Source organism: Rutilus rutilus, assembly GCF_951802725.1.
Source record: "Rutilus rutilus genome assembly, chromosome: 2".
Lineage (NCBI taxonomy): Eukaryota > Metazoa > Chordata > Actinopteri > Cypriniformes > Leuciscidae > Rutilus > Rutilus rutilus.
Window position 1 is genome coordinate 44,855,350 of NC_140210.1, and position 22,920 is coordinate 44,878,269.

Consider the following 22,920-nt stretch of genomic DNA (forward strand, 5'->3'; position numbering starts at 1 on the left):
ACCTACGTTGCATTTCACATTTACATTCTTATCAATATACTTTTATTACAGATACATATCCTTTTATTGCAAGATCAAATTTAGGTCTCAGCCAAGACGCTTGTACACATATCTGGTTTGTTCTCCATCTGATTTATAACCCTTAAATTCCACCAAACTTCTAGCATTGCATTGTAATATTATTAACATCAAGATTGTCCATCCCATGATTCTTGACTAGGCTGTGTTTTTGAAGTTAGACCATCTCTAACCATCTCCCATGTTAGCCCTCTGATATCCAGGAACCTCTCTGTGACTCTCACTATTATCTGTATCTTTTCTGTTCTTCTTTCAGTCTGTGTCAAGTCAAGTCATCCTCATTTATATAGTGCTTTTAACAATGTAGATTGTTTCAAAGCAGCTTTACAGAGACAAACATATAATTTAAGGTAACAGAGATTGCTTGGGCTTTATAGCGGTTCTTTGATAAAGTTATTTTCCAGCTAAAGTTAGTTTTGATTGATTCACTTCCGTCACAACGATAATTTGTTATTAAATTTGGGGCCGCTAAGACGACACCATTCTCTCTACACAGACTTTAAACGCAAACCTGTGAGAAACGCTGATGGCGTTCACATGTAGAATTGGTTCTATAGTTATGTGCGTTTGAATATATGTGCGCAGGTTTGCAATTCCCTACAAACCAAGCCTAAACAAAGTACTTGTCACATCCACCGTTTGTCTTCCTCATCTGTCTCTGCACTACACTCCCCAGAATCCTCCTTGGCGCACACCTGCACTCACTCTCTAAGTAGTAATCACCGTCACCTGGATCCCATCACCAGCTCACCGTTATATTCAGCTCTCAGTCACTCACTCTCTGTCTGGTCTTGTTGATATGTCATCGACATTCTGTCTCCCTCACTCTGATACGAAGACTAAACCACTTACCTGCTTTGTATACTTACCCGCGTCTTTGGATTACTCAGTCTGTCTATTGAATCTTCAGTCTTCATCTGCCAGCCTTCTTCAGCCCGTCTGACAGCTTCCGTGCAACCTTCATCTACCAGCCTGAAACAGATAAGAGACTGTGTCAGATCTCATCCATCCTTTGACTCATCCCCATATACCTTTACTCGTCAACACACATCTCTAACATTGACACACACTCACCTCTCGTCATCCGAATACTTGCCTGCTTTCCCGATCTTCTTCAGCCTGGTTCATCTGTCACCTGTCATCTGCCATCATCACCTGCAAAAGAGACATTATTATCATTCAGTTAAGTTACCATTGCTTATCTGTTAACTGCATACTCACCATTCTTCTCTGGATCCGTTCTGTAAATAAAGCACTTTAAACTTACCTTCTTGTCTGCTTCCTGTACGAACCCTGACAGTACTGGTCTTTCTTTATAAAATTGATACAGAATTTTATTTTATTTTGATGCTTCGGGGTAGGTACGTGAAACAAATTTTCCCGACAATGCTTTATCTGTAGAGTGGTAAAGGGATCCTCCATAGGGAGAGACTAGTTGGCACTTCAGCACTGCGTTGGATCGGGTCCAGGTGAAGGTCCTTCGTTAGATCTGGATACGGCAGGCTGCGGGGAAAACCTTGGGATAAACAAAGACACTAAAATTAGCGTAGATGCCATTCTTCTCATGATGTAAAGAGTACATCAGGATTTATGGGAAGTGTTCCCGGTTCCAGCTGACCTAATCTATGCAGCCTAACATTGAACTATAGAAGTCTATCAGGGCTGTGCACAGACCTTTTGAGGGGCATGTGCTGAAACTGAAAAAGGGCACCCCCCTCCCATTTTCAATAACACAAAATAATAGTCTCAAAAGCTTTAGATTTATTCACGATTAATAACAACCATAATAATAATATAGATAAACAGGGTTTTAAGGGCTTCTTTAAACCTAATTACAGTGAGCCAGGGATGTTGGTCTCTTGAAGGTCTCTTTATTCACTACACTTTCCCTAAAATAAGATTAAAAAAAAAAAAATAGTGTGAAAAGTAGTTGCAGTGAAAAGCATTTCTGAAGGATCACGTGACACCGAAGAGTACTGAACTGGAGTAATGATGCTGAAAATGCAGCTTTGATCACAGAAATCAATTACATTTTAAAATATTAAAATAGAAAAAAGTTATTTTAAATTGTAAAAATATTTCACAATATTACTGTTTTTGCTGTATTTTGGATCAAATAAATGAAGCCTTGGAATTAATTAAATCATGAATTACATTCTGCATGATAAAATATAAAGATTTCACAGTGATCTTCTCTAATGTTTTTTTTTTTTTTTGTTACTACTACAACATTACTGTAGTAAAACCATGTTTTACTACATTTTATACATGTGAGGACGAGAGTATAGAATAGATTAACAATTAGCTAGATAGCAAATACGTGCATATCAACAGCCTTGAATTAACAATAATTTAATATTATTACCATAACATGATTAGCCTAAATGTTAATAAACTAGATGTACCGCATCGCGGTACAAAATATGACCGCCGCTCAGGCCTGCACTGGCTTTCCACAAAAATAAATGACGTGGAGTAATTTGGCTGTATTGCGTGTTTATGTATATACCTAAAAAAAGTAATAGTATGTGCATGTCTGTCTGTGTGTGTGTGTGTGTGTATGTGTGTGTGTGTTTGTGTATGTGTGTGTCTGTGTGTGTGTGTGTGTGTCTGTGCGTGTATGTATGTGTGCGTACATGTGTGCGCGTGTGTGTTTGTGTGTGTGTGTCTGTGCATGTGGATTTGTATGTGTGTGTATGGGTGTGTGTCTGTGCGTGTGGATGTCAGTGTGTGTGCATGCTTGCGTTTGTTTGTATTCCTGCATGTGTGTGTGTGACAGTATCATCCTAAACCAGCAACCCTTCGCTCAACAGCACCATCTACAGGCCGATGAGTGTACAGTCACTAAATGTGCACATAAATGAATTTATTTTATACCCCCCCCATGGATGAAATTCTACAAAACTTAGCAGAGGATACCCCCAGAGGATGTCAAGTTAATCATACACATGAAATATGGTGCAGTTCTGAACATCTCCACTGAAGATAGGGGCGATTAAAGCAGAATAATATTGCATTTTCATTTTTTATGGGAGGGGCGCAAATCACAAATGAGTGATTATGGGCTAGGTTGATGTGGGCCCTTAAGAGCAACATACCATAACAATTTCTTCATCCTCTGTGCCACGGTTCAGGTAGTTATTTAGGAAAAACTGCATTTTTTTGGGTTTTGGGGGGCCCAGCGCGGGGGGGCCCAGCGCGGGGGGGGGGGGGGGGGGGAGTGGCCCCCGGGGACCAAACGAAATTTTTCCTTAGAAGTCTAGTGGGGCTACATGCCCACCAAATTTCATGTTCCCCGGTGTTTCGGTGTCCCTGGTATGGTTGACGAAAAATTTACGGGGGCCCCAGCGCGGGGGGGGGAAGTGGCCCCCGGGGACCAAATGAAATTTTTCCGTAAAAGTCTAGTAGACCAACATACCACAAAAATTTCTTCATCCTCGGTGCCACGGTTCAGGTAGTTATTTAGGAAAAACTGCATTTTTTGGGGTTTGGGGGGGCCCAGCGCGGGGGGGGAGTGGCCCCCGGGGACCAAATGAAATTTTTCCTTAGAAGTCTAGTGGGGCTACATGCCCACCAAATTTCATGTTCCCCGGTGTTTCGGTGTCCCTGGTATCGTTGACGAAAAATTTAAGGGGGCCCCAGCGCGGGGGGGGGAAGTGGCCCCCGGGGACCAAACGAAATTTTTCCGTAAAAGTCTAGGAGACCAACATACCATAAAAATTTCTTCATCATCGGTGCCACGGTTCAGGTAGTTATTTAGGAAAAACTGAATTTTTTTGGGTTTGGGGGGGCCCAGCGCGGGGGGGGAGTGGCCCCCGGGGACCAAACGAAATTTTTCCTTAGAAGTCTAGTGGGGCTACATGCCCACCAAATTTCATGTTCCCCGGTGCTTCGGTGTCCCTGGTATCGTTGACGAAAAATTTACGGGGGCCCCAGCGCGGGGGGGGAAGTGGCCCCCGCGGACCAAACGAAATTTTTCCGTAAAAGTCTAGTAGACCAACATACCATAAAAATTTCTTCATCCTCGGTGCCACGGTTCAGGTAGTTATTTAGGAAAAACTGAATTTTTTTGGGTTTGGGGGGGCCCAGCGCGGGGGGGGAGTGGCCCCCGGGGACCAAACGAAATTTTTCCTTAGAAGTCTAGTGGGGCTACATGCCCACCAAATTTCATGTTCCCCGGTGCTTCGGTGTCCCTGGTATCGTTGATGAAAAATTTACGGGGGCCCCAGCGCGGGGGGGGAAGTGGCCCCCGCGGACCAAACGAAATTTTTCCGTAAAAGTCTAGTAGACCAACATACCATAAAAATTTCTTCATCCTCGGTGCCACGGTTCAGGTAGTTATTTAGGAAAAACTGAATTTTTTTGGGTTTGGGGGGGCCCAGCGCGGGGGGGGAGTGGCCCACGGGGACCAAACGAAATTTTTCCGTAGAAGTTTAGTGGGGCTACATGCCCACCAAATTTCATGTTCCCCGGTGCTTCGGTGTCCCTGGTATCGTTGACGAAAAATTTACGAGGGGCCCCAGCTAGGGGGGGGAAGTGGCCCCCGGGGACCAAACGAAATTTTTCCGTAAAAGTCTAGTAGACCAACATACCATAAAAATGTCTTCATCCTCGGTGCCATGGTTCAGGTAGTTATTTAGGAAAAACTGCATTTTTTTGGGTTTGGGGGGGCCCAGCGCGGGGGGGGAGTGGCCCCCGGGGACCAAACGAAATTTTTCCTTAGAAGTCTAGTGGGGCTACATGCCCACCAAATTTCATGTTCCCCGGTGTTTCGGTGTCCCTGGTATGGTTGACGAAATATTTACGGGGGCCCCAGCGCGGGGGGGGGAAGTGGCCCCCGGGGACCAAATGAAATTTTTCCGTAAAAGTCTAGTAGACCAACATACCACAAAAATTTCTTCATCCTCGGTGCCACGGTTCAGGTAGTTATCAGTGTTAATTTCGTTGACGAATAATTTTCGTCATTATTTTCGTCAACGACATTTTTTCACAGACGAAAACGAGACGATAACTAAATAAAAACTAGTTTTGAATGACAAAAACTATGACGAAAATCTATTGACATTTTCGTCAACGAATAAAAACTAGACGAAAATGTTAGATAGTGACGATTTGGGAAGCGATCCAGTCTGATGTCCTGCATTTGTGGTAGATGCGCACGTGTACTGTGACATGCTGATCTACCCAGCGGCACACGAGTTGGCATGCGCTGCATGTCTCATAAAGCGTTAAAACATGTAAACGTCTGGGAGAATGAGTAGAGCAGACATGTAGATCTGAATAAGAGTGACAACGCAAAAAAAGAGCTCTATTCGGTACGGTTTTCTGTGCGCACACACCCGACCCGAAGCGTGCAGCCATTCACATAGACATACAGCGCGCGAGTACAGAATTGAGCTCTCTTTCGTGTATGAATGGACAAATACACACAACATTGTCTAAATGTTCGTTTTGGAGAGTATTCATGTAAATTATGTCGGTTATGTCTTAAACAGTTGTGAGTGTATCGGATGTGCATCAGTGCAATTGGATCCGCATGTCATTGGACATGATCCGATGTCTTAAAGTGACAGTGGGTAATAAACCTAATGCGGTCTGTCTGTCCTTAATATTGATCAAGCAACAAAAGAAAAAGAGAAAAGCATTCACTGCTCGTTAATAGCTTTAATAAGGATTAATTATATTTAATTCATACAAATAAATATGTCTGCTTGAAAGAATAGAGAATGATGTATGCAAGTAGTTATAAAGAATTCATATATCATTCATTGAAAAAAAGACTGTTCTACTTTAGGAAAAGTGGTTTTATTTAATTTTAAGATATTTTTTTAAGTTACAGTAGTAAAATCTTTATCTGTATTGCACATTCAAACTTTAAAATCATTCATATATGTTTTCTCCGGGAGTATATGGGTTTGGAAATTTGAGAGAAATTCTAAATAAATGCATTTAAATTTAAACCCATTATATTTTAGTCGACTAAATCTACTGTAGATTTAGTGGACTAAAATCGTATTGTATTTCGTCGACTAAAACTAAAACAATTCAAATGACTAAAATATGACAAACTAAATGGCATTTTAGTCAAAAGACTATGACTAAAACTAAATCAAAATTTGCTGTCAAAATTAACACTGGTAGTTATTTAGGAAAAACTGCATTTTTTGGGGTTTGGGGGGGCCCAGCGCGGGGGGGGAGTGGCCCCCGGGGACCAAATGAAATTTTTCCTTAAAAGTCTAGTGGGGCTACATGCCCACCAAATTTCATGTTCCCCGGTGTTTCGGTGTCCCTGGTATCGTTGACGAAAAATTTAAGGGGGCCCCAGCGCGGGGGGGGAAGTGGCCCCCGGGGACCAAACGAAATTTTTCCGTAAAAGTCTAGTAGACCAACATACCATAAAAATTTCTTCATTCTCGGTGCCACGGTTCAGGTAGTTATTTAGGAAAAACTGCATTTTTTGGGGTTTGGGGGGGCCCAGCGCGGGGGGGGAGTGGCCCCCGGGGACCAAACGAAATTTTTCCTTAGAAGTCTAGTGGGGCTACATGCCCACCAAATTTCATGTTCCCCGGTGCTTCGGTGTCCCTGGTATCGTTGACGAAAAATTTACGGGGGCCCCAGCGCGGGGGGGGAAGTGGCCCCCGCGGACCAAACGAAATTTTTCCGTAAAAGTCTAGTAGACCAACATACCATAAAAATTTCTTCATCCTCGGTGCCACGGTTCAGGTAGTTATTTAGGAAAAACTGCATTTTTTTGGGTTTGGGGGGGCCCAGCGCGGGGGGGGAGTGGCCCCCGGGGACCAAACGAAATTTTTCCTTAGAAGTCTAGTGGGGCTACATGCCCACCAAATTTCATGTTCCCCGGTGTTTCGGTGTCCCTGGTATCGTTGACGAAAAATTTAAGGGGGCCCCAGCGCGGGGGGGGAAGTGGCCCCCGGGGACCAAACGAAATTTTTCCGTAAAAGTCTAGTAGACCAACATACCATAAAAATTTCTTCATCCTCGGTGCCACGGTTCAGGTAGTTATTTAGGAAAAACTGCATTTTGGGGGGTTTGGGGGGGCCCAGCGCGGGGGGGGAGTGGCCCCCGGGGACCAAACGAAATTTTTCCTTAGAAGTCTAGTGGGGCTACATGCCCACCAAATTTCATGTTCCCCGGTGCTTCGGTGTCCCTGGTATCGTTGACGAAAAATTCAGTAAGGTGACAAAAAAAAAAAAAAAAAAAACTTTGACAATCCCTATATGACCGCTTTCGGTCATAATTAAGTGTATCAACAATCATAAATCAAAGAAGAAATTTCTTACTTCTTTCTTAGAAATATATGTTACCTAGTGACGAGGATCACTCGTCGCTTTGTGTAAGTTCCAGTACGAAACAGCGCGGGGCGCACCTGTTATGATTTTCCGATGGTAAAAAAAACAAATTATATGTTGTTGTATTACTTATCAATATATAGTTTTTGACCAGCGAATGTGCATTTTTTGTCCATCATTAAAACGGCGCCGGCGGCATCACATTACATTTTCATCAACAGGTACAAACTAGTTTGTTGTAGCTAACGTAGGCTATAGGCGGGGCGATCAGTTTTTCCTGTTGTAAAATATTTGGCCAAAATCGCATTTTATAAAATATGAAATGCTACTGTATGCACAGGCTATATAAGTGTAGGCTATGTATTGGCTATGACTAGATGGCAAATGCTAGCCTAGACGTCTCTTTCAGTCTCAGGCGACATCCCACATGTCTCAGTCAGTGAGTCAGACATCAAATAAATAAAATATGAGCCTTTATAGACATAGTGTTTAGTAGTAGCCTACTTATTAAAACAACAAGATATTTATTTACCCTTCACAAAACTTCGTTCAGCTGCGGTCTACTGTGCGGCTGCTGTGGAACTTCAGTTGATTCAGTGAATATAGAGGGGGCGGAGTTATCAGCTTACTGACAGCTTGAGGATCGAATAAGATTTACACAAGCTCGTTTTAAGAACTTCATTGGCTAAATATTTCTAAAACAGGCAGACAGACGTAAAGGGTGACATTTGAACTAAATGTGTCAGCAGTAATGTCCCATAATGCGCATTTGTGTTTTATTTTACTGAGATATAAAATTATGTTGAATTTGGGGCCAAATAGACATTATGATTAAAACTGAATGGCAGGGTTAGTGTAAGGGGATATGATATACAGTTTGTACAGTATAAAAATCATTACGCCTATGGAGAGTGTTCACAAAGATAGCGAACCAGCCTAGTGTGTGTGTTTATATGAATTAAATATTTTTTTTGTGGAAGATCTATTCAAATATGCATCCCTTTTATACTGGTGTTGAGGTTCAAACTTTTATTTTGTTGATTGGGATATTCAAAAAATTAGTGGATGTTATTTGCCCTAGACTGTTTGATGAACGCATGTTACTGCTTGTGATTCTTGATCTGACCTGTAGAGGACAGCAACTCTTTCGTACTCCAGCAGTACAAACGCAGTTTGTTGTTTCCATATTCGTCGTCTTTTGTTTTTAATGACATTTCAATCTCACTCTAAGAGTACTTTGACGCACAGATGTGCGAGAATAGAACAATTGGACCATTCGGGGGAATCTCTTTGTTAGCTATATTTGATATAGAGGAAAAGTTTCATGCTGTTTAAACTGTTCCTCCGTGAGAAACCGGGAAAGTGAACTTTACGCCCCTTTCCTGCTCATCTGAGAGGCGGTGTCTAACAAAGTGAAAGTAAAATCCATCGGGATACGGCGCCATTTGATTAAAACATAAAAAATTATTTAGATTTTCTTAATGTACCATCAATATGATCAGCATGACCTGTGACAGATAGATTTTCACACAGGTGAGTCTTACAGATACAGTTTAAGTAACGGGCCTATTGCTTAAATTTTATTTTTGTGTTTTTCTACCTACCGCTGTACACTCCAGGGCCATTTTGTTTTGCTAATTAGCCTACCTGATTTTCCATTAATTTTATATAAATCTAAAGACATTTTATGGTTTAAAGTAGACTAATGAATTTGCATTCAGAACGCAAATATATCGTTCTAGAAAAGATAGATAACGATATTGAGACATTCTTCCTCACTAGTTCGACTTTTGTGTTCAAATAGCTCCTGAGTCCTGATATGATATTTTAACAGGAGTTTCAAAGAGTTTGTTTTCTCTTAGCCTATAGATATCCCACTATATGCTATATATAGATATTATAGCAAAATTATGTTCAAAAGACGTCTTTTTAATGTCTTTGTCATAATTTTGCTTAATGGCATATCAGCAAAATATAAAACTGTCTTTTCACAATATAAAAAAGTTAGTCTTCTGGCACAAAGCACAGGAATGCTGACAGTAAGTAATGTGGTGCAGTGCGATGATATTCGCGAGTTTAGGCCATTTATTTTTTGCCATTTATGCTCAAAATGTTGCCATGTAAAGAGTTGGCAGGTATTGAAAGCACCAGTATTATTAATATAACTAGGCTATATGGTTTTACTGAGGCTCATTGAAGGTGTGTGATACCACCACAACCTTATGTATCCTCATATTTAGGACTTGGCCTTTTAGGTTAAGAATTAAAAGTTGGTAAAATATGATCCAACATGGCTCAATTTCGTAATTTCCTGAGAATGACTAAGTGGTAAATAATTTACCATAAATATTCTATATTCCCTTCATGTTTTGTTTCAGTTAATTTAAGATGAATCATTTAAATACAGTTCTTTTGGCACATAGTACAGGAATACCCATTGTAAATAATGTGGTGCAGTTCTGATATTTGCCAGAAAAGGCTATTATTTGCTCTGATATTCAACCTCAAAACTTGTCATGTAAAAGGTTTGGCACAAAACATGTTTAAAAATATTTAGTTTCATTCGTCCTGACCGCCAGGGGCACTAGTGGATCATCGCAGCGCCAGCTAAGGTGTTTATTTTTTATATCCTTAAATCAAGGAAAGAGAAAGGAAAAACAGAAATAAATACAATATAAATTAATAAATAAAAGGTGCCATGGGGAGGCAGAAATATAAAAATCAAAAATACACTGAGGTATAAAAATACAAAATAAATTGTGTTGTTCACAAACCTTACGTCCTTTTAGCTTTTAGTTGTATTGTCAGTGTAGACTGACTTTACTTCAGTCAACAGTCATAAAGTTGGGTTTCTTGCTAGAAAACTTTTTTATCTTCATTTCTAACATGATACGTTTGTTATAAGAACCACACTTTTTCCTAGCAAATCAATTTACCACTCAATAAATAGTAACAAGTAACACATTTAAATAGCATGTGAGTGCCTGAAGAGACTGAACCAATTAAAATAGAAAACCCCCATTTTTACTTTTAAAGTATTTTAAAAATATGATGTAAAAATAGTGTCATCAAAAGAAAAAATGTATTTTCTCCAATGTATATATTTTTTTAAGGATGTGAGGCGGCTCATAACCCCCATTTTCTTGGCCACCATGCGATTGATGATTCTGCCGTTTTGCTTCGACCAAATCCATCTTGTCTGCCTGAAGTGCTGCTTCTTCAGTTTGTGTATCCGTGAGTTAATTTGATTGATCTTTAGTGTTTGTACCAATTAGATAGATCAGTCGCGTGATCACATCTTATCTTGAGCAAGCCTTGAGGTGTTATGTGGCTGCTACCATTTGTCTTAGACAAACAGAGCTAATGTGACTGTTATACTTGAGGCTCGGCCTGTCACTATCTGACTTTGTTGGTATATTATCTCAACCTGTCTAGCTGATGCTGACCACTGCCCTGCAGAGTTCAGTTCCAGCCTAATCAAACACTTGAAGAAGCTAACTAAAGTCTTCAGAGTTACTAGAAGATTACAGGTAGGAGCGTTTGAGCTAAACTCTGCAGGACAGTGGCCCTCCAGGGCCGGATTTGAGGACCCTTATTTAGTGCTTAGGCAACGCCTTTGGCAGTCATCCAGAATTCACAGAAACCACAGTTATCAGTGTAACTAGCTGTATAATTATTAATGTGTGATATTTGCTTTGAGGTTCCCTGGCTTAAACCCTCAGTAACACCTGGGATCCTGTCTTGAATTTTGTTAAAGGCTTGCTCTGCCACTCTGATTCTGAATCGGATAATATTTAACACTGAATGTCTCTTTCAGTACATCACTGAATGTTATTCATGAGAGAATAACTTACATCCGTGTTTTCCTTTAGCTTTATTTTTATTACATTTTTAATTATAAATCTTAATTTTTTTCTCTCAGTTGTGTGGGGGTGGTAAACGTTCAGAGCTTAGTGTATTTATTGCAATGAAGCTGAGTGATATTACCATAACCTTATGTATCGTCATATTTAAAATTTGTGCTTTTAGCTTAACAATTAAAATTGGGTAAAGTGTGGTTTTCAGGCACAAATGGCACACTTTCCTGTTGGTAAGTATTTAATTTAACATAAATATTCAGTTAATCAACAATCAGTCATTATCACAGTGTTTTATTCTAATTTTCCTTGATGTTTTGTTTCAGTTCAGTCCAGATGCAAAGACCAAAGTCATCTGAACCCAGCTGTGTGTCCATGAAGAGTGACCGGTCAATGGATCCTCCACTTAAGTTTAGTGGACACACTGATCCTGGGTTTAGGTAAACACCGTATTAAACTGTCTTTATACATCTTCTGTGTTTAAACGAAGAAATAATTATTCAGTGCCTGATATATGGATGTGTACATTAACAGTCGCACTTGCTGTAATATCTGCAATAGTATATCATATATTAATAGTTAATTCAGTCACCCAAATGAGTTAATTACAAAAATCATGAAAATAAAAGTGTGTGAATTACATTCACTTGTTTGTGTTCAACTTGCTCAGACCAGACCAGCCAGAGCCCAGCTGTGTGTCCATGAAGAGTGACGCGTCAATGGATCCTCCACTTAAGTTTAATGGACACACTGATCCTGGTATTAGGTAAACACTGTACAAAAACATTTATTTTATTACATCTGTGTTGAAACAAAGAAAGAATTGTTCAGTGTTGAAGCAATACATTTCAGAAGATATTAAAATATCTCAATCAACATCTCCGATATGTGGATGAATACTTGCTTAAAAGTTTCCAACAGCATAATATATATTAATGGATTAATTCAGTCACCGGAATTAGTTTAATACAAAAGTCACACATTTAAGACTGTGAATTACATTCACTTGTGTTTAATTAAATCCACAGACTGGACCCTCCAGGATTCAGCTGTGTGTCCATGAAGAGTGACCAGTCAATGGATCCTCCACTTAAGTTTAGTGAACACACTGATCCTGGGTTTAGGTAAACACTTTAAACCATTTGTCTTATTATATCTTCTGTGCTGAAATTAAAGGAGAACTTGGTAACTTTTTTAACTTAATAAAACTGTTTAGAAATCATTTGGATGGTTAAACATGTATTACCAGATTACCCACCTCGGTAGACATAGCTCCACATGATACAGTTGGCTTGCTCCGATCAAAACAAACGCACATGAGCAGCTGTAGAGAGGGGGAGGAGGCCGCCGCAAGTGAGTTTTTTACGACTGTGTTGTGAAATATACGCCCACCACAGCTGTAGGGGGAGCTCGTGGGGAAAACATGCGACAACAAAAGGGAAAATCAGCGAAGAAGTGACTAGAGTTCGCTAGAGTTGCAGAGTTCTCCTTTAAAGTATTTTTCAGTGCCTGTATTCAAGCTGCAGTTGCAGGATCCACTTGTTTTTAAGCCGCAAATAAATGGGTGGTGTCCAACTGGACCGATTCTGCATTATAGTGGTGGGCCGCCAGGGCTGATTTTTTTTTTGTCCCAGTCCAGCCCTGAGTTTAGTGGTGCCGTGCAGGTAAAATGAAGGGTGAGTTGAGACAGGGATGTTTGCAGCAGTATTTATTCAAATAAACGAGATAATCTGACAGGCAAGGGAGCACACAAATGGAACTTAAACAGCTTTGCATTTACAGAAAGACAATAAACAAAAATGGACTGATTAAATTGAGTGATCAAACATAGCCATGCTAATAAGAGTGTGTGAATAACATTGTTGTGTTCACCTTCAATCCACAGACTGGACCCTCCAGAACCCAGCTGTGTGTCCATGAAGAGTGACCAGTCAATGGATCCTCCACTTAAGCTTGGTGGACACACTGATCATGGATTTAGGTAAACACTGAACTAAAGTATCTTTATCTTATTAATTCTGTTTTAACATTCTTTTAAAAGAATTGTTCAAATGTAATGTTGTTAAGTGTCCTCAGTGTCTGTATTCAATGAATTTAATGAAAATCATAATTTACAGCTTCGATATGTAGACTATAACAGTTAATAGTTCAGTCAGTCACGTTCAACGTTACGTCAGAACTGAACTGACTAATTGGGATCTTTGGGATTACAGCAGAGAGCCATCGGTTAATACACAAGGTGATATGAGGATATCGCCCTCCCGGCGGCCCTCCCACTCTTTTCCATTGCAGACTGTGGAGCTTATGGCTGCGTTTGCTGGTCCTTCCCATGGGGGACCCAGCATCTCATTCGAGGCTCCCGCGGGGGAGCGGACGTTGATCGCTGCATCAGAGTGTCGGTTTGAGTCCTCTGGGGACGAAGTTTCGGCTGCTCTGCCCCCTTCGGGGAGAGTAGTGTTGTTTAAGTCCAACCCGGAGCTGACTGCCATGCTTTCCTAGGCCGCCGCAAGCTTCGGACTCGAGTCGAACCCCCCAACGTGTTCAGAGCAACATCCCGCTCCAGTTCCTTTCTTCCCGGAAGTGCCACGAGGAGATCACAAAGTCGTGGAAGGCACCTTTTTCTGACAGAAATTGCTCTGCTGCCTCCTTTGCTCTCACTTCCCCTGTGCTCCACATCGCTGCCCCACTGTGGGTACGTCTGTTAGGCTCGCTTTTCCAGTGCTATCCAATAGTCTCTCTGTATAGGGTCAGAAGGAACACCAGTGATTGACATTCTTCATGCAAAGCCCTGTCCTTTTTTCCACCTCAACAAGTGCGGACTAGACAGCTTACTTTGGTCGCTGGAAGTTCAGTTCTGACGTAACGTTGAACGTTACTGACTGATAGGGAACGTCTAGTTTACTAATGTAACCCCCGTTCCCTGAAGGAGGGTACGGAGACAAAAAACGTAATGTTGGAAACGTAATGTGTTTGCACTCTGCCTTATATACTCGGAAGCGGGGAGTGGATTCCTAGGAAAAATCTCAGGCAAGATCCCAATTCGTCAGTTTAGTTCTGACGTAATGTTAGTAACCTATACGTTCTGTTATGTAGGACAGTACATATTAATAAATATTATACATTAAACAATCAATCATTACAAAAGTGATTAATATAAGAGTGTGTGTATTACATTCACTTTTTGTGCTCATCTGAATGCACAGACTGGACCCTCTAGAATCCAGCTTTGTGTCCAAGAAGAGTAACTGGTCAATAAATCCTGGACATACTGAACTTGGGTTCAGGTAAATGCTTTACTACTGTACACAATTATTGTTTATTCATTTTTACATTCCCGGTTATGCATTTGACAGACTTTTATCCAGATAGACTTATGTTGTTTCAGGGCTTTCAGGGTTTGTATTCTTCCCATTTTCCAGATTTATTTTTCTGGGTTTTGGTTCTGTTTGTCTTTTGTGGGTGTTGTATTTGGAGCATAGGGTCAGGATCTGGTCAGTTCTGTCTAGTCTGTTTTTTCCAGTGTTGGGATCCTGGAGCCAGGGCTGTCGTTTTCTTTTGTTTTGGTTGAGCACATGGTCTCTGTGTTGGATTGCCATGTTCTCTTCTGTTTGTTATTAGTCTACTGCAAGCAGTAGCGTACCGTGGGGTTTCAGTCAGGGCCTTCAGTAACAAGTGTATTTGTAAACCGCGTTTCACACATGCGCGTGATTTTAGTATCGCTTTCTCTGGCAGCGCAAAATCAAACATAGCCTAAATGTCTTGCCCTTGTGGAGGATAAAACTCGCCCTTCAGACCATTTACAAGAAAACATGAAGATATCAGAAAGCGCAGAGCGGAAGGCTATATCCCAGCAAACACATACGTTGTGGCAACGTCTGTTGCACGTTGCATTTCTGCTATGGCAACGTCGCTGTCTACATGCTCGCAACATTGTAACAACGTAGACGCAGCAGGGCTGTAGCAACGTTGTTGCACAACATTCAGCAACTGAGAGACGACATTTTTTTTATGCTAGATATAGATATCCCCCATTAGGGTCGTTCCGATTCCGATACTAGTATCGGAAATGCCACCGATACCGATGCTAGAATTTTTATTGGTATCAGCGGCATTTCCGATACTAGTATCGGAATCGGAACAACCCTAATGGGGGATATCTATATCTAGCATACATCTACCCATGTATCGATCCGATACCATTTTATTAAACAATACCTAGTTATGCACGCTAGCTTTGCTTAACGCTGCAAATCGGAGACCAATTCTTCTTAAACAGTTTGGAACAATACAGCACGAGCCGATCTTGATCAAGCGACACTGTTACTACACAGCGCTAAGAGATCCAGTAAAGAAAGCATTTGTATTCACCACTGAAGTAATAACATCGCTGCAAGATCTAGTGAGAAGCATTCACATTCACATTCTCCGTTATTAACGGATCAAACAGCGCTGACATGGAAACCAGAAACATTGTGCTTTCAAGTAACGTTACGTCAGTTTTATTTTGACATTATGAATAAAATTGCTGCCCTCAAATGTTAATCTGAAATAACATAAACCTTTGTTTATAACTACTACAATATTAAATTTTTTTTATAAGGAGCTGTTTTTGTTTTATATGTCAAGTATAGCTCCATCATTGCTCAAAGTAAAAAATTATCATACTTTGTTAGTTAGATGTTAGTTTTAATAAAAAAAAAATAAATAAAAAATGTAAATCAAGGAAATTTCTCTGCCATTTCTTTCTTTTTGCTGTATTGAAAACGTACCGAACTGTGACACCAGTGTATCGTATCGAACCGAACCGTGATTTTTGTGGACCGTTACACCCTTATTATTCATATATAATTTTTTAGATTCCTAGATTTATTTGTTGCACTTTTTTATACAGTTATATTGTAAAACTAAAATACCTTTTATAAAATAATTCTATCAATTCATACAAGCCTAGTATGAATTGCAGCTGTATAGATACACACCCAGGTATTAGGATTAGTACTCGGTATCGGCCGATACCCTGAGTCCAGGTATCGGAATCGGTATCGGGAAGGAAAAAAGGGTATCGGAACATCTCTATCCCCCATTTAGCATTTTATGTGTTGCGGTAAATTTTTAATTAGTCAGATGTTAGATAATTATATAAGCTACTTTTAAAATATTGTTTATCCTTATTATTGAATGGGGCTATTAGTAAACTAGCCTAATTATAATCAACACCTGCAAGTGTACATTTTGAAGAGTAAAAAATTCAGAAGGTTACGTTAAGGGTTAGTTCATCCAAAAATGAAAATTCTGTCAGTAATTACTCACCCTCATGTTGTTCCAACCCCGTAAGACCTTCGTTCATCTTCGGAACACAAATTAAGATATTTTTGATGAAATCTGAGAGCTGTCTCACTCCTCCATTGGCTTCTAAGTGATTGAAACTTGCTGGCCCAGAATAGTTATTAAAGACATCGTTAAAATAGTCCAAGTGACTACAGTGGCTCAACCATATGTTTATCAAGCGACGAGAATACTTTTTGTGCGCAAAAAACAAACAAAACTAACGACTTTATTCCACTATTCATTTTCTTCTCCGAGGGCCTGAGTGACTTCACATAGTATAACTGTGCAGCTCTTCTGAGTTGCACGTCACCACGCATCACACACATGACCAGCGTCTGTCAATAGTGAGCTTACGTGGTGACGTGCAACACATGGAGAAGATAATGAATAGTGCTCCCTGAGACATCACAAGATTTAATGTGTGTGCATAACAGTGCACAAATAGAGCCTGAGGAATGCCTTCTTTTACGCGCGCCTGTACCCCATTAAGTCCGGATGCCATTACAGCGGCTCCGTCATAACACTGTGCCACTAACTTTGTTTTGCAATCGTAGCTGCCCAACACTTCAAGTACTGAAGCTGCTAGATCGTGAGCTAGTTTTTTTTCCTGTGACATCCTCAAACTTTAAAAATCTTTCTTTTACTCCGATGTCAGTAACATACGGGAGTACAAATGACATCTGTGCAGCGTTGCTGCAATCGGTGGTCTCATCCATCATAACTGCGACAAACTTGGTGTTGGTAAATTTTTTTGATCAAATCATTTAGCACCTCAGCAACAGCATTTATGAGATCGTTCTGAATTTTCCCCGATGTTCCCATAAAAACGGTGGCCGTGGCAAGGCGGTGTCGCAAGTCAGCATCGTATTCTAATAGCAGAGACAGTAACTCCAAGTAATTACCTCGATTCATCGACTCATTCCCCTCGTTATGTCACCTGAAAGACATTTCTTGCTGTCTCAAAAATATGACACAATCAATGAGGCGCTTCAGTATGTCCCGGTTTTTCTTCACTCTCTCATTGTGCAGGCTTGTCTCTCGTCCCCGCTGGTCATCCAGCTGCAAATCCACCCTGGACTCACCAAAGGTCTTTAAATGTACCACTGCTGTGAGGTGACCCTCGGATGCCTGGTGTTTGATAGCTTGCCTTGGTGAAGCTATTAACCCTCTGGGGTCTGAGCTGTTTTCTGGGCCCTGGAGGTGTTCTGACATGCTCTGACATTTGTGGTTATTTCTGTTACTTGTGACATTTTCATGGCTAAAGTCTAATTACACTGTATTCAGCACAAACTCTGCTACAATAATATATCAGCAGCATGTATGTAAAAGTTTGTAGTTTTGAGATAATGACATTTATGCGTGGTTTGTGAAAATACAAAAAAAAATTCTCACTGAAATAAGGCCATGAAACCCATACTGATTATTTCTTCACAAGACTTTTGAAAATTGTATCACGTAGCCTAGAATATTTGCTCTAAAACTATGTGAAAATCACCCTGACTGCTCATTCAGATAAGACAATATATTGATTTAAAAATTTTACGACGTGTTTTGTGTGAGAAAGCTTTATGCGGAAGGTCATTAATATGTAGGCTTTTCACACCTGAGAAAGACAAAGACCCTCCCCTAACGGCCCTATTAGGAGCTATCAGGCCCTGTCATTCTGAGCAACCTTGCACAATACTGTAAATGAGGAGATTTAAAAGAATGGCTTTTAAATTGTTTGGATTTATTTACAACACAACATAATCCAAAGATACACAACAAATGCCAAAAAAGCACTTATTGAAAACAATGATCCAAAGACAGAGACCTTTGTGCCATTCCTAAAAACATTGTACATACCTTTCATTTCCAAGGTGTTTGATTTTCACTTTACCATGTTCATGTACAGAGACTCATGTGAATGTTGAAGTCAGCAGGACTCAGTGGCATCTGGGCCCTGAAAAAAAAAGTGAACATACTGATATCAAGAGAAAGGCCTGCACGATTTTGGGAATAAATTTTAGATTTTTCTGGTTAAAATTGCTTTTTAAAATTCACAGAATCAGGGTTTTTCCTGGGTCAAAATTGGTCTTCGGTGGTGGCTGACCGACATGGTCATCCACACACAGCAAAGAGTACCCTAGTACCCACATGATCCGCAAGCCCAATATTGACAATAAATGTTAAATTTAAAATAAATACAAAGAAACAGTTTGTGATTTTTTTTTTTTTTTTTTTTTGGTAATTTACTACACATTGTCATAGGCCTATACATACTGTGGATTATTAAGGCTAAATTTTACTAAACACTCCTGCTAAATGAGGTAAGCACACTTACTTTCTCATTTCAGATTAGGGGTGGGAATCTCTAGGCATCTCACGATTCGATTCGATTCGATTACGATTCAGAGGGTAACGGTTATCGATTATTAACGTTTATTTTTTTATTTTTACTTACTTGGTACTTTTAAAGCAAAGTATTTATGATGACCCATAACGAACTTACCTCCATCTTCCTATATTAATTTTATTAATAAAACAAATGGAAGTGATTTGAACATTGCAAAGAACCAACAGGAAAATAAATGTGTGCCTGTACTAGCAGCGTACTTGTAGTAAATGAATACAAACTTCAGCATATTCTGAATCTCTAGCATTTAATAATAGACTTCTAACCAACATCCTCCTGTTATTTCCAATGAGCAATATAATCCTTCAGACAAAAAAAAACATTTTACTGTAGCAAAATCACAAACAGTTTTTGTTCAAAAATATAGAATGATGTACCAGCAGCTCTCATATAATGCTTGTGGACTTGCATATTCTGCATAATTAGTATCATACAAAGCCTCTCTTATTTACAACTAAATAATAAAGAGTTATGACTTGAAATGTTTGCTGTATACCACAATCAAAAACAGCTTATACAAAAAAAGTGAATGAACATCTGCAGAGAGCACAGTCAAAATGTAACTTTTTGTGACTGGCATTGCACATATTGCAGGGCAGTACAACGTACGTATAACAGATCGGTTTACAGTATATTGATGTGAAAACTAAATAGGCTACTGAAAGCAGCTTTCATACAAAAAATACTAAATAGGTAACAATGAAATTGCCAATTTTCCATACGCTAGCTTTTAACGAAGAGGGTGCCGTTCGAATTTGGCGCTCAGCCATCATGCGTCTGTTAAGTGTGCGAGTCTGTTATGTGAGCGCCACAGACTGCACGCGCACTACACCCGCTAGAGTTCCGCCTTTTGCGTTCCGTCAATATTACGTTTTTTTAGAGATTTGATTTTTTGACATTTGTGAATCGATTCAGAATCGTCCACGTCCGCATCGCGATGCATGTAAGAATCGATTTTTTCTCCCACCCATATTTCAGATGTGTGTTCTTCTCAGTAATGGTTTGTTATACACGGATTCAGACACTGACGGGCAGACCAATTGCTTTATTAACTATTCATTATAATGAATCGGCTCAAAGGAGTCATAATAATAATTAGGAAGCGTTTGAGAAACTGGACATCTTGTTGGTTTTATACAAATTACTTAAACAGAGAATATTTGTTTTCAGTTTGAATCCGATCATTTAAAAGTACACACTTAAATGTTTATAAAGGTATATGACTCATAAATGTGTGACAAGTATTCGCTGAGTTTTGTTTCAGTTTATAGACGTGCTCAAGAAAAAAAAGTTCACCGCGACGGAGAGGCAGAACACACACCCTGTTTATTTTCTTTATTTTACAAAAGCACAATGTTTTGATTTGATTGTAAGTGGACACATACAAAAGTAGAAATATCACAGATTCTTTTTTTATATTTCTTTTTTCTGTATGACCATAAATGATGGAGTAATTTAAGTTTATAGTGCTACAATGTGGAGAAGATCCAGCAAAACGCGCCCGCGCGTTTGCCGACCTCAGAGGGTTAAGGCTGTTAAAACCTGTGCTGTTCCATGTTCCCGCACTGGTATTAAAAAGCAAACACGGCCAGCAAAATAGCTTGTTCCGCTCAGACTCAGTACTAGCTGTTAGCCAGTCATAGCGGTCGTAGTTACCCTCAGTGAAGTGCCGCACAAAACCTTTTCCAGCCTTGGTCAGCCCATCCAGCTTAGGTGTAGATCTTCCTTTTGTAATTATATCTTTCTTCTCTCCAAACGAACGCCTTGAAAAAGGCACACGAAGGAGATCGATAACAGAATCGATAAGAGGTGTGAAGGCAACGGCCATAGCTTAGTTCACTGACATCGCTCACAACCTGCCAAAATTTCAAAAGGTTGATGACATCAGTGGGGGCTAGGGCCGACACATCGCTGGCCTCCTGGGGCGTTCTGTCACTGAGCATCAAATTTGATTGGCTAATAATACACGTCAGTCAAAGTTATGATCAAATGGAAAATGTCAGTTTCAACAGAAGGCTAGCTATACTACTAGTGCTGGTCAACGGAGCTGTGATGCGTTTAGATGACGTTTGGAGAATCTCAGCCTCACAAAAAATAACCACATTCTTTCTGAAAATATAATCGTAAAAATGAAAAAATATATTTTAGATTTTAACAGGGCCATATGGAAAATTCATCCCAGCCTCACAAAAATAGAAAAATAATAATATATATTTTAAATTTTGACAGGGCCAGCAGAGAAGGCCCTGATGGCCCTGACAGCCCACCTCTGACTGCAAGGGTACTCAACATTAATTTTGTTGCCATGTTTACACTGCAGAGTTTCAGGAGAGAGAGTTACACATTTTATGCGGGGTACAGTTTGGTCACAGTGTTACTGTCAGATTACAGGTGGGTGTTCTGTTTAGTACTAAGGGTTCATCAAACAGGACCTGTGCAGGACTCTACTTTACAGTGTGTAAGTGGACGATGGTCCTCTTTGCAGCATATAAAAGAAAAGAAATGTATTAAAATTTTGAATGGGTTTAACAGAAAGCAAGCAAAGTGTGCTCCCATTACAATGACTGGAGCTGTCATCACGTCAATGAGCTAACGGTGTTCTGCACTCTTGCAAAGACCTCCCGTTATTATCAGGAAATAAATGCTTGCACAGTTAAATCACTGACATTAAATTAACTCTCATCTGTGTTTATATGCCTCACTTCTCTCTGGGAGTTTTCCAAACTCCCTGAAAACTGCAGTTGTCAAGCCCCTCCTGAAAAAGAGCAATCTGGATAAGACCATAGTAAGCAACTACTCAACCTCAGTGCTGGATTTGACACTGTCATACAGTGTTAATTTTAACACTCTGCTGGTGGTTCCCATATAAACACAAAGCATTAATTTCACAACAGGGATTTAACTGTGAGTCCAGGCTACAGCCAAACTGTGATGAAAAACAAAAGGCCCATGAGAGGACCCAAAAAGAATGAAAAACTGGAAATAACAATTAAACAAACAAAAACAGGTACACAACTAAACAAGAGAACTGACCTAAACAGACCGACTCCGGTAAAGGCAAATAATGAATAAAATGAATCAGTAACAGGGGGAAGTAGGGGGAGGGGTCAAGATACTAGACCAGGGGTACTCCAGTTCAGACAGGTTCACATTTAAACCATATAAAATGTGAAGTGCCACAAATTACAACTCTCATCTTAAAGGGTTAGTTTACCCAAAAATGAAAATTCTGTCAGTAATTACTCACCCTCATGTTGTTCCAACCCCGTAAGACCTTTGTTCATCTTTGGAACACAAATTGAGATATTTTTACAAAAAGTATTCTCGCCGCTTGATAAACTTAAGATAGAGCCACTGGAGTCACTTGGACTATATTAACGATCTCTTTAATAACTTTTCTGGGCCAGCAAGTTTCAATCCCTTAGAAGCCTATGGAGGAGTGATCAGCTCTCAGATTTCATCAAAAATATCTTAATTTGTGTTCCGAAGATGAACGAAGGTCTTACGGGGTTGGAACAACATGAGGGTGAGTAATTACTGACAGAATTTTCAGTAATTACTGAAATTTTTGGGTGAACTAACCCTTTAAGACTTGCTAAGTACTAAATATTTACAAATTCAGTTTATTATTTAGCTTGCTAGTCCTTAATGAGTATCCTATTTAAAGTGTCACTTAACATGAAAATAATTAATAGTTAAAGGGATAGTTCACCCAAAAATGAAAATTCTGTCAGTAATTACTCACCCTCATGTTGTTCCAATCGCGTAAGACCTTCGTTCATCTTCGGAACACAAATTAAGATATTTTTGATGAAATCTGAGTGCTGGATCACTTCTCCATAGGCTGCTAGGTGGCCCAAACTTGCTGGCCCAGAAAAGTTATTAAAGAGATCGTTAATATAGTCCAAGTGACTACAGTGGCTCAATCTTAAGTATATCAAGCGACGAGAAT

The 22,920-nt window shown here is 39.9% G+C and overlaps 2 protein-coding genes across 8 annotated transcripts in view; both read left to right on the forward strand.

Moving 5' to 3' along the window:
• Window positions 1–22,920, forward strand: part of LOC311286571 (protrudin-like) — a 191,554-nt gene that overhangs the window by 75,753 nt on the left and 92,881 nt on the right. The window lies entirely within an intron of this gene.
• Window positions 8,590–22,920, forward strand: part of LOC311286575 (NACHT, LRR and PYD domains-containing protein 12-like) — a 29,457-nt gene continuing 15,126 nt past the window's right edge. The window contains exons 1-8 of one of the 7 annotated variants that reach the window (XM_084402794.1): window positions 8,590–8,921; window positions 10,502–10,622; window positions 10,824–10,918; window positions 11,572–11,685; window positions 11,916–12,011; window positions 12,274–12,369; window positions 13,131–13,226; window positions 14,449–14,529. In XM_084402794.1, the coding sequence (XP_084258920.1) occupies window positions 11,582–11,685; window positions 11,916–12,011; window positions 12,274–12,369; window positions 13,131–13,226; window positions 14,449–14,529 (473 nt within the window). In that variant the 5' untranslated portion in view covers window positions 8,590–8,921; window positions 10,502–10,622; window positions 10,824–10,918; window positions 11,572–11,581. Of the gene's footprint in view, window positions 8,922–10,501; window positions 11,686–11,915; window positions 12,012–12,273; window positions 12,370–13,130; window positions 13,227–14,448; window positions 14,530–22,920 lie in introns of all 7 variants that reach the window. The other 6 variants (XM_084402791.1, XM_084402793.1, XM_084402792.1 and 3 more) reach the window with 6 other exon arrangements.